The sequence below is a fragment of the Elephantulus edwardii genome, unplaced genomic scaffold, assembly GCF_000299155.1.
Source record: "Elephantulus edwardii isolate Elephantulus edwardi_28Jun2011 unplaced genomic scaffold, EleEdw1.0 scaffold00273, whole genome shotgun sequence".
Taxonomy (NCBI): domain Eukaryota; kingdom Metazoa; phylum Chordata; class Mammalia; order Macroscelidea; family Macroscelididae; genus Elephantulus; species Elephantulus edwardii.
Genome location: NW_006400023.1, coordinates 936,835 through 947,797, shown reverse-complemented (window position 1 = coordinate 947,797; position 10,963 = coordinate 936,835). Strand labels below are relative to the sequence as shown.

The 10,963-nt window shown below is 40.6% G+C and overlaps 2 protein-coding genes across 2 annotated transcripts in view; one reads left to right on the top strand and one right to left on the bottom strand.

Annotated features, from left to right (window-relative positions):
- Nucleotides 1–1,851: 1,851 nt before the first annotated feature.
- TCHHL1 (trichohyalin-like 1) lies at nucleotides 1,852–5,965 on the bottom strand. The gene is made up of 2 exons (XM_006900139.1): nucleotides 5,828–5,965; nucleotides 1,852–4,311 (listed from the first exon to the last, which is right to left on the bottom strand). The coding sequence occupies exons 1-2, from the start codon at nucleotides 5,963–5,965 to the stop codon at nucleotides 1,852–1,854; spliced, it is 2,598 nt and encodes an 865-aa protein (XP_006900201.1).
- A 4,456-nt stretch (nucleotides 5,966–10,421) lies between these two features.
- The window catches only part of LOC102873747 (heat shock protein HSP 90-beta-like), a 2,146-nt gene continuing 1,604 nt past the window's right edge, over nucleotides 10,422–10,963 (top strand). The window contains exon 1 of the mRNA XM_006900138.1: nucleotides 10,422–10,880. Coding sequence (XP_006900200.1) covers nucleotides 10,422–10,880 — 459 coding nt within the window. The remainder of the gene's footprint in view (nucleotides 10,881–10,963) is intronic.

The following is a 10,963-nucleotide window of genomic DNA, read 5'->3' as shown; positions in this document are numbered from 1 at the left end:
AGAAGATTGGCATGGCCCTTGCACAAGGGTGACATGCAAATTCATGAAGCATTCCATATTTTTGAACTGACATGGTGGATGGGAAGAAATTAAGAAAAAAAAAGGGGGATTAATAATGTACACAGCATTGAAACAGATGAGAGAGGGAGAACTGTAAAAAAAAAAAAAGGAATATAGGATTAGGTATTATTGGCATGACATAAATCCAGAATAACAGCTGCATAGTAAAGTGGACTGTGGGTTTATAAATGTATAACAATGAAATAATTTTTTTTCCAAAGAGAAAAACAAACTGGGGGTGGGGAGTAAGACAGGGAGGAAAATGTGCAATAATAAATGAATGAATGGAAATCCAAGTTCTCTATACACTTTCATTAAAATCTCAATTAAAAAAAAATGAACGGAGGGGGTAAAACAAACAAACACACAAACCCAAACAAAACAACCCCAAAACCCCCCAAGCTAAAAATTTCTATGATAATTTTTGGTTTTGGTAAACGTCTCCAAGTCTAGATGGAGGATGAAGAAGGAAGAGAAAAGACTCAACAAAACAAATTTATCACTAGACTGTCTTATCACCCAATTTAATACAATATTATCAGCCAAACATATGGACAAATATCTACAGACTTATTGGATGGAATCAAGAATACTTTAGATTCATGTTTACCTCTGTTTCTCGTTATTCCAATTATTGCCTATTCTGATTCTTGTTGTTCTGAGTGCTTATGTGAGCCAGACACTAAGAGAGTTGTTTAATTTGTAGGATAAATAAATGAATGAGTGAATCCATGGCCTAGATTTTGTAGTGCCTGTGTATGAGCTAGTCATCTTTGTTGTGCGTACCATAGAGTTGGAACTGACCGATAGCTGACCCCCTTCCCCTGGGTGGGTTTTCAGAATCATGGGAGGAGCATTTATCTGCCTGCCTTTGGGACTGCAGTGCAGCTTTTTGCCACTAGGCCACCAGAGCGCTCATAAAGAGTCATTAGCTTACTTTAATGAAAACAAAAAATCCAAAACTCACAGCTGTCATGTCAATTCTGACTCATAGTAACCCTGAAAGACAGCGTGGAATTCGCCCTTAGGGTTTCCAAGGGGAAAGTTTTTTATAGGGTCGAGTGAGTGCCTCCTCTTTCTCCCCTGGAGCAGCTGGTATATTTGAACTGCTGATCTTCTGGTTGACAACCCAATGCTTAACCCACTGTGCTACCAAATTTCCATTTACACTTTAATGAGGTGCTAGAAAATCATAGTTAGTTTAATTTATGCTGATATTTGAAGATATTTGGAGGGATACATTTTTAAGATAAACTTACTATCCTTGTAGGAAATGTAATAAAGCAGAATAATCTATGTTTATGAATGAATGATATTTTATTATAAGACAATATGCAGATTTTCGTAATGTCATGCCACTACATTTTTAGAAGCCAGTGAATCAAGTGGAAAAAAATAAGTTGGCACTTGTTGAAGGGGAAGGGTTTTTCTATTTTTAGTGAAAAGTAAATTGAGATTGTCTCATGAGAGAGCTCATTTTGGCACTTGGAGGTAGAATTCTTATGGTAGAATTTCTACTGATTGTATCTGTTTGATTTCACAGATGTTTGGTGGTGATTTCCAGGATTTCACAGGTGTTCGGTGGTAGTTTTCGGCCTAAATCCTTTATTAGGGTCAAGGAGGGGGATAAAAAAAAAAAATTTTTAAAAAAAAAAAAAAAAGGAGGGGGATAAAGAATTATTAACGTCTATCTGAACATTGTGTTACTGTTGAGGGGGTGGCTGAGAATGGAAGACATCTGGGGAGTGTTGAGATGTATGAAGCTCTGTCTCCTGGTATAACGAGATTGATTCATTGCTTTGTGTCGCTCACTCCCCGTGGTGATAGTGGTTCTTTTCTCTGAGGATGACCCTGCTTGTCTTCCAGGGCCTGGGGAGCTGATGTCTGCTCTGGATTGGTGGGAGCTTCATCAGATGGAAGGTCCCTAGTGTACTGCTGTAATTCTTGGCTGTGGTCAGGAGAATCGGGGATCTCACCAGTGAGGGATACCCTTGACTGACTTGTGCTGTGCTCCGGGCCTGATTGCTGCTCTGGCTCAGCTTCGTTTTGATATTCTTCTTGGGTTATGTCTGTTTGTTGTGTAATCTTCTCCTGCAGGTAATTGTATAGCGGGCTCGGCTGGACTGAATCCCTCTCGGTAGAACAAGGCAGTTGGCTCCTCTGCATGCTCTCTTTAAGGCCTGGCTGGGAGACTGGTGAATAATATCCGATTTTGCCTGGATATTGTTGGTCATCATTTTCTGTGAGCTCCTGGGGACTTTTGTCTTCCTCCTGTAATGATGCAGTTTCCTCTGTCTCAGGGAAGCCTGAATTGTCCTCGTGAAGATTTTCAAGTGGAGTTTCCTGGATCTCTGGTGCTCCACCTTCTTCTTTGGTATCTGAGCTCTGGCCTTTCAGTTTACTCTTGCTGTTTCCTTTTGCAGGTTGTTGTACTACAGGAAGCTGATCACTGCAGTCTGCATCCAGGACACCTGGGGTCTCAATCTCTGCAGGGTTTCTGTTTTCACTTTCTGCTTTGGGCTGCTGTGCCTCTGGGTGTCCGTCTGTGGATTGTCCTTTGGCCTCTGAGTCTTGGCTCCCAACTTCCTGTTCCTCTGTGAGTTGCTCAGCCTCTCCTTTGCCTGCCAGCTCAACTGCCTCCTCATCTCTGCACTGCTCACCTTGCACTGTTTGTTTCTGGAAATCTGTGTCATTATTGCAGTCTTCTTGCATAGATTCTCTCTGTGAGTCTTTCTGACTCTGGAAATACTCTTGTGCAGGCAAGTCACTTGTTTCTGAGCTGCCATCACCTTCCTCTGGAGCCAGGATTTCAGAAGATCCTTCATCATTCTGTGTGACTGATGGCGCTAGATCTTCTCCCTGGTGGCTGTCATCTTCCTTGATTGGCCTGTCATGAGTCTTGATGATATTCCTATTTTTTTCTCCAGACTGGCTCTCAAGTAGTGCTGACTGTTGTGTTCCTTCTCTTGCCCCTAGTGTCTCTTCTACTATAGGGTCACTTCTGCTGTCCACAAGTGCTTCTTCTGTGCCTTTCTCAGTAGATCTTACATCTTTTTCTGGGACCGTTTCTCCTTCCATTTCAGAATGACTTTGATCTGTTGTTCCTGTGCTGCTTGGCTCTCGGGTCTCAGACTCTTTTGCAGCATCCATTTCTTCTGATGGTCCCTGCGTTTCCTGATACTTCTCCTCCTGTGTTTGGATTTCCAGATCTGGCATCTGAGTTTCCCTCTCCCTTTCTTTCTGACCTTTTCTTCCATGAGTCTCACAATTTTTCTCCAGATTCCTTTCAATTTTAACATCTTTTGTTTCTGAAATATTTCTGCTATCACTTTGGGCTGGCAAGTCTTTTGTTTCTTGTTCTTGGGTCTCACATATTGTATCACCATCATTAGACTTAGGGGAATACTTTGTCTCCAATGATGTCCTATCAGCATCACCTTTTCCTAGTTCCTCGACCTCAGCTACTTTACCATCGATCACAGATTCAGTTGATTTATCTGACTCATGTGATTTCCTGTCAGTGTCTTTTTCTGGTTCTTGAGTCTCCGATAATCTACCATTGTCCATATAATCATTTGATCTCTTTGTCTGAGATGGTTTACCATCAACTTGCTCTGGCAGGTCAGCATGCTCTGAATTACACTCACTTTTTGCTTGCAGGGATGATTCTTGTGTTTTAGAATGTTCCTTAATTCTGCTTTCTGTTGCAATTTTATGATCTTCAGATGATCCCTGTTCTATTTCTTCTGCTAGTGAACCCTGGATTCCGAAGTTTCCTTCCTGCTCTTCCAACTGACCTCTTGGTTTAGAACCACTTTGCTCCCATGCTTGATGCTCTTCTTCTCTGAGAATCTCCTTGTCCCATCCTTCCCCCTTTGTAGGACTGCTGCTTTGTTCTTCTTCCGGCACACTATGAACCTTGGATTCGTCCTGTGGGTCCACCCTACGGGGTTCAACTAGTCCCCCTTCTTTAGGGTTGAGTTGAGATGAAGGAAGCACTATTTTATCTTGAGTAGAGGGAGTTTCCTCTCTTTGTTGGCCATTTCTGCTGGTTGCATCGAGATCCACATTATCTGGCTTTTTCTTCTCTGATTTAGTTTCTTGCTCACGTTCCAAATTTAATGACTGTATTTCAATGTAGCAGTAGTTCAGCAGGTTACACATTGCAAGGATAAATTCTTCAAAACTGATGCCTTCACTGGCAATCCCCAGCAGGTCCACACTTTTCTCCACTGCATGGATGACGCGTGGCTGCATGAAACACAGTAAGAAATGATTATTCATTTGTAACGAAATTTTCTAAGTCTCTCTATGTCTCTCAAGAATCCTTTCCTTCTCCTCCTTCCTCAGCATCTGTTGACATTTCCACAATTATAAGAATGACATTGATTCTGAATGCTATTTTTCATCAAATAGTGTATTGGGTTCAATATTCTCCCCACCCCCCACAGTTTCATATTTACTTGATTTCCCAGAATATAAATGTATTTAGAAATGGATTGTAAAAATATTTTAAAAAGGGATGTTGGAGATATAATTATTTAAATTGAAGTCAAAGAAGAATTGGATAGATAAAAAAATCTAGTGGCAAATGCTATGATAGACATAGACACATACAGGTAGAATATGATCACATGAAGACGGAAACAGAAATTGGATTGGCACAGCTTTAAGTCAAGGAATGCCAAAGATTGCCCTCAACCAGAAGCAAGGAAAAGGCAGGAAGGATACTTCCTGAGGACCTTCCGAAGGAGCATGTCCCTGCAGACACCTCAATTTCAGGCCTCTGGCCTTCAGAACTGTGAGAGAATATTTCTGCTGTTCTAAGTAGCCTAGTTTGTGATAATTAGTTATGACCCTTCTAAGAAACTAATACGGAGAGCTTTGACTCTGTAGGAGCATTTATACCACATGTGAGTTGCATTTCGGTGCACAATGGCTCATGATTCCTCTAAGAAGTCTATTTTGCTAGAGTCCCAGTGAGGAAAACCTCATATTCTCTATAAGATCAACTGAGCAATTGTGCAGAATAGGAAACAGACTAAAAAGATATTGTTCAAAAGTCAGTGAGTTCTTAACCTGTCCCACTGACCTGTTATCAATGACTCTACAGGACATAGTAGAAGTGCCCTAATCATGTTTCTGAGGCTATAAATCTTTATCGAAACAAACTTCCTTCCTTTCTCCTCTGAAAAGGCTGTTGAGTTCAAACCATTGACCTTTCATTTAGCAGCCTGATGCTTGACTTGGTATGTCATCAGCAAATAATGGTAAAATTATTATTTTTACTACACTAGGATCTGTTGTTGGGAGCTCTTATGGCCTAGTGGCAAGAAGCTGCTCTGCAATCCCTAACAGACACAGTTCGAGGGCATGAGAAGGATGGACAATCTCCTCTCATGTGATTAACTGCCCCTGAAAATCTTCCAGAGAGTCAGCTATGGGTCAGTTCTGACTCTACAGTACACAACAACAACAACAACAACAGGGTCTGTTATTATTTAACTAACATGTAACTTGCTGATATTATGCAACATTTTAAATTCTTTAAAAAAGTAAAGGAGCCCTGATGGTTCAGTGATTAAGTGTTCAGCCACCATTCAAACTGTCTGGGGGTTGAACTCATTAGCTGCTCTGGGGGAGAAAGATATGACAGTTGTCCTGATAACCAAGCATAAAATGGACAGAGCTCACTTGTGCCCATCTTACTTGAATTAAAGGAAGGGGCAAGCAGGGAAGGGTCACTATAGCCCCTCGAACACCTCACCTGAACGATGTCCCCGAACTCGCTCTGAAGGAGCTGCTTCAGCTCCCTGCAGGTCAGCATCATCCCCTCGCAGTCCTCCTGGGCATACGTGTGGAAGATCTCAATAACACTGAGGACGCTTCTCAGGAGCCCAGGCATCTTTAGACACTCGGGAGAGACTGTGAGGAAGAACAAACAAAACCCATTTACCAGCAAATGTCTTTCTGGAAAGGAATACAAAGACTCTGCTTTCTGTTCCTTCTTGAACTGCATACCCATCACCTGCTCTCTTTAGGGTCTAAATATTGTTTCAGAACTCCAGATACAATCTTAAACCAGCATTGCAGAGATCAGATCTAGCCCAAGTGGGTATTAGAAGAGACTTCTACCTGAAAAACAGTGAAATTCATGTGTTGAGAGAAAGTTTTATTGCCTGGGAAGCTGGGGAAATAACTCAAGAATATGTACTGAAAAGCACACATGAAGCCTACAGATAGGGTCAAGCCTTCCTGCTTATGGAAGAGTCTCCTGCTTTCCTCCCACTTAGCTCAGTCCATCTTCTTATGTTTAGCATAGTCTAACTTCTCAAGTTAGTAAAAGAAAGAAATCACATAAAACCATCCCTACACACACAGGCTTAAGCAACATGTTTTACCAAGACGTTATGGCTCATTCACCTCCCTGATAAAGCCAATAAAGGACTGACTCCTCAGTCTGACCTATTTTCAATAAATTTGAGTCCCATGTCTCAATTGTCCCATGTAGTGTTGATGTCGATGTAGATGTCAACCAAATGATTGAGATATAGATATATAGATATATTAAATAAGATACCTTTTTGTTTCATAAGCAAAAAGAATGCATTTGGATGGCTGAAGTTCCTAGAATGGAGATATATATATATATATAAAATACATTCTTTCCTTAAGCATATGTATCAGTAATAAGAGTAGACCCAGATTATAGGCGATTTCCCCCAGAATCCTTTTCCAGCAGCAGCTGAGACCTAAATGTGCTCAGAGTCTGTGCGACTTACCTTGTCCAGGAGAGAGTGGGTGAGGTGCTAGGTGTAGGCTGAGTGCTCTCTGCAGCCTCTGGAACCTTTTATTGGGCCTCTAATTGCATATGTTAGGACGGAGACACCCCCTCAGGGCTAATGACCTGATTCATCACCACCAGGCTTGGTCACCCCTCCTTCTCTGCCGTCTGGCCTTCTGGTGTTCATTTCCTTCTTCCAGCACCTTCAGTTAAATCTTGGATTGAGATTCACCCAGAGGAAATACAAGAGGGGATGTTGTCGCACATGTACTGAATTTGCAGGTTATAGTTTCGAGGGATTTTCAGGGCGGTGCTGACTTTTTTCTTTTTTAAAACCTAAGGACAGAATTACATTTTTGTTTGCCAGATCATAGTCACCTGATTCTTCTCTCTGCCCATAGGATGGACTCTACTTGACCCACTCCTGATATACGGGTGTCAATCATGTGTTTAAAATACAGGGCCCATTTAGCCATGTGACAAAAGTACAAAAGTAGAGATACCAGGTGACTCAGTGTTCCCAATGCTCTGTTCTCCTGGTTCACAGGCAGAATTGGGGGGGAGGGGCGGCACGGATCTCTTACAAGGTATGCAGAACCTTAATTTCCCCAAGATATGCTATTTTTAAAATGTTATATAATATAAACTACATTGAAACATGAGAGAGAGAGAGAGCTGTTTAAAAGGGATATATGATTAGATATTATTGTCATGACAGGAGTCCAGAACAAAGGTGGCATAGTAGAGTGGACTTGAGAGGAAGGACTGAATAACAATGAAAGATTTTTTTCTTTTACTTTTCAAAAAGAAAAGTTAATTTGAGAGAGGGATGGGTAGAGAGAAAAGTGCAACAATGAATGAATGGAAATCCTAAGTCTCTGTAAACTTCCATTAAAAATCAATTTAAAAGATAATAAAAAATACTATTTCAGTCTGCTTCTAAAAGGCACTTTCATGGTTTGAGGATCTTAGGAATAAGCATGCATATTACTGTACTCTCTCTTTGAAGAGAAAAAGGAGAAATGGGAACAATCAGGCTGAGGAGAGGTAGTAGTGAGCCTGAGATACTAAACAAATGGAAACTCCATTTTAAAAATCTTTTACTGTTGGTGATAGTATACACAGCCAAAGATACACCATTACAAGAATTTCTACATGTGTAATTTGTTGACGTTGGTCAAGTTGAGCTACCATTCTCACTATTCTTTCTCACATTATCCTACCACTAGTATCTTAAGATTTCAAAATGAGAAGATTTAAAAAAGTATTTCGAGCAGACAAAGCAAACTACTATAATGGAATGTTCAGAGACCTAGAATTGGAGAATTAAGAGGAAAGAAATCTCTCAGCATTTCTGAAGCTGAAAGAACTGAAGAACAAGCCCAAACCTTGAGTTATAATATTTAGGGGAAAAATCTTGAATGATCTATGAAACATCAAAAGAAGATGGAGGAAATATACAAAATCATTGTACCACAAAAGAATTAGCTGACTGAAATATTTTGGAAAGCAGTATATGATCAAGAGCCAATGGTAATGAAGGAAGGAGTTCAAACAGCATTGAATGCATTAGCAAAAAATATTGCCCCAGGAATTTATGGGATACCAGTTGACATGTTACAAATGACAGATGCAGCCCTGGACATGCTCATCAGATTATGCCAGGAAATTTGGAGAACAACTTCCTGGCTGACTGACTGGAAGAGATTCATATTTCTTTTCATTCCCAAGAAAGATGATATAACAGCATGCGGAAATTATTGAGCAACATCATATGCAAGTAAAAACTGCTAAAGATAATTTAAAAAATAGCTAGAACAGTACATAATCAGAGAACTTCCAGATGTTCAAGCAGGATTTAGAGGAGGCCGGAGCATCAGGGATGTCATTGCTGATGTCAGATGCATCCTGGTTGAAAGCAAAGAATAACAGAAGAATGTCTATTTGTGTTTTATTGACTACACAAAGGCATTTGACTCTGTGGATCATAACAGTTATGGGTAACATTGAGAAGAAAGAGAATTTCAGGATACTTGATTGTGCTCATGCAAAGCCTGTATCTAGACCAATAGATCTGTATCTAGATCTATTATGGAAACCAAGAAAGAGAACACTGTTTAAAATTAGAAACAGTGTGTATCATGGTTGTATCCTTTCTCCATATATAATTAATGTGTATGCTGAGCAAACTATTAGAGAATCTGGACTCTATGAAGAAGAATGTGGCATCAGGATTGGAGGAAGACTCATCAATAACTTATGTTATGCAGATGACACAACATTGCTTGCTGAAAGTGAGGAGAACTTGAAGTGTATGTTTCAGAAGGTTTAATACTCAGCCTTCAATATAGATTGCATCTCAACATCAAGAGAACAAAGATCCTTGCCACTGGACTGATAGGCAACTTCATGATACATGGAGAAAAGATTGAAACTGTCAATGATTTCATTTTGCTTGGACCCACAATAATACACAGTCAGTCAGGAAGGTGATTGGGAGAAATGTTGCAATAGGCAAATATGTAGTCAGGGACCCCTCTCTATTATTGAGGAGCAATGATGTCAGATTGAGAACTTAAGTGTACCTGATTTAGGCCATGGTCTTTTCAATCACTATGTATTTGAGAGCTAAACAATAAGACTGACAGAAGAATTGATGCCTTTGAACAATGGTGATGGAGAAAAGAAATTACTATCCCATAGACTGCCAAAAGAACAAACAAATATATCTTGGAGAAGGTGCACCCAGAGTGCTCAAGACAAAGATGATAAAGGTTTGTCTCACATACTTCTGGTATGTTGCTAGGAGAGATTATTCCTTGGGGAGATACATCATGCTTGGAAAGGTGGAGATATTGGAGGAGAAGAAGACCCTCAACCAGGTAGACTGATACAGTGGGTGCAACAAGTAAGCTTGAGTATGTCAGAGATTGTGAGGATAGCACAGATTAGGGCAGGGTTCGGATCTGTTGTTCAGGGGATTGCTATGAATTGCACTTGACTGAACAATACCTGACAACAACAGTATCTTAAAGTCACTGTCCTCTATATTTCCCATTGAAACATTTGAATTCACGTTGTCAATTTTATCTCATATAGATAATTCTTTGAAAGATTATAATACTTGAGCCTGACATTCTTTATTAAGCTAAATTATGGTTTAATTTTATAAAGAAGTCAGGGAGTATTTTAAGTTTTAACATTTAAAATTAATTTCAGGGCAGTAGTTTTAGAGAGTCATTCAACCTCTATGACTCCAGAAAATCTAAATCCCATGAGAATTTGAAATTCTGTTCTACATTCTCACCCTTTTCATGAAGATTTTTTCTATAGACTTTTATGATTTTTTATTAATTTATTTATTGTGTGTGTGTGTGTGTGTGTGTGTGTGTGTGTACTGTCGGATTGGATCCGACTTGAACAGGAGGAGATTGTCCTTCCTTCTCCAGCAGAGTATCTGGAATCTTAAAACCTAGTACCTGCTCTTGAGTCACCCCCGCGCAGCTGGCGGCTCTTGTGCGGCCTGCTATTAGACCCTGCCCTCGCCTCTTTGGTACTTGGAACCCTTTTCATCAAGATGCCTGAGGAAGTGCACCATGGCGAGGAGGAGGTGGAGACCTTTGCCTTTCAGGCAGAGATTGCCCAACTTATGTCTCTTATCATCAATACCTTCTATTCCAACAAGGAAATTTTCCTTAGAGAGTTGATCTCTAATGCTTCTGATGCATTGGACAAGATTCGCTATGAGAGCCTGACAGACCCTTCCAAGCTGAACAGTGGGAAAGAGCTGAAAATTGACATAATCCCTAACCCCCAGGAACGTACTTTGACTCTTGTGGACACAGGCATTGTCATGACCAAGGCTGATCTCATAAATAACTTGAGAACAATTGCCAAGTCTGGTACCAAAGCCTTTACGGAGGCTCTGCAGGCTGGTGCAGACATCTCCATGATTGGTCAGTTTGGTGTTGGCTTTTATTCTGCCTATCTGGTGGCAGAGAAAGTGGTAGTGATCACAAAACACAATGATGGTGAGCAGTAGGCCTGGGAGTCGTCAGCTGGGGGCTCCTTCACAGTTCGTGCTGACCATGGTGAGCCCATTGGTCGGGGTACTAAAGT

What these genes read in the sequence shown, in the direction of transcription:
- TCHHL1 (XM_006900139.1), bottom strand. Translation starts at nt 5,965, where the DNA reads ATGCCTGGGCTCCTGAGAAGCGTCCTCAGTGTTATTGAGATCTTCCAC. An exon ending in AGTTCGGGGACATCGTTCAG is followed by an intron (nt 4,312 to 5,827) that starts GTGAGGTGTTCG and finishes TGTTTCATGCAG; the next exon opens with CCACGCGTCATCCATGCAGT.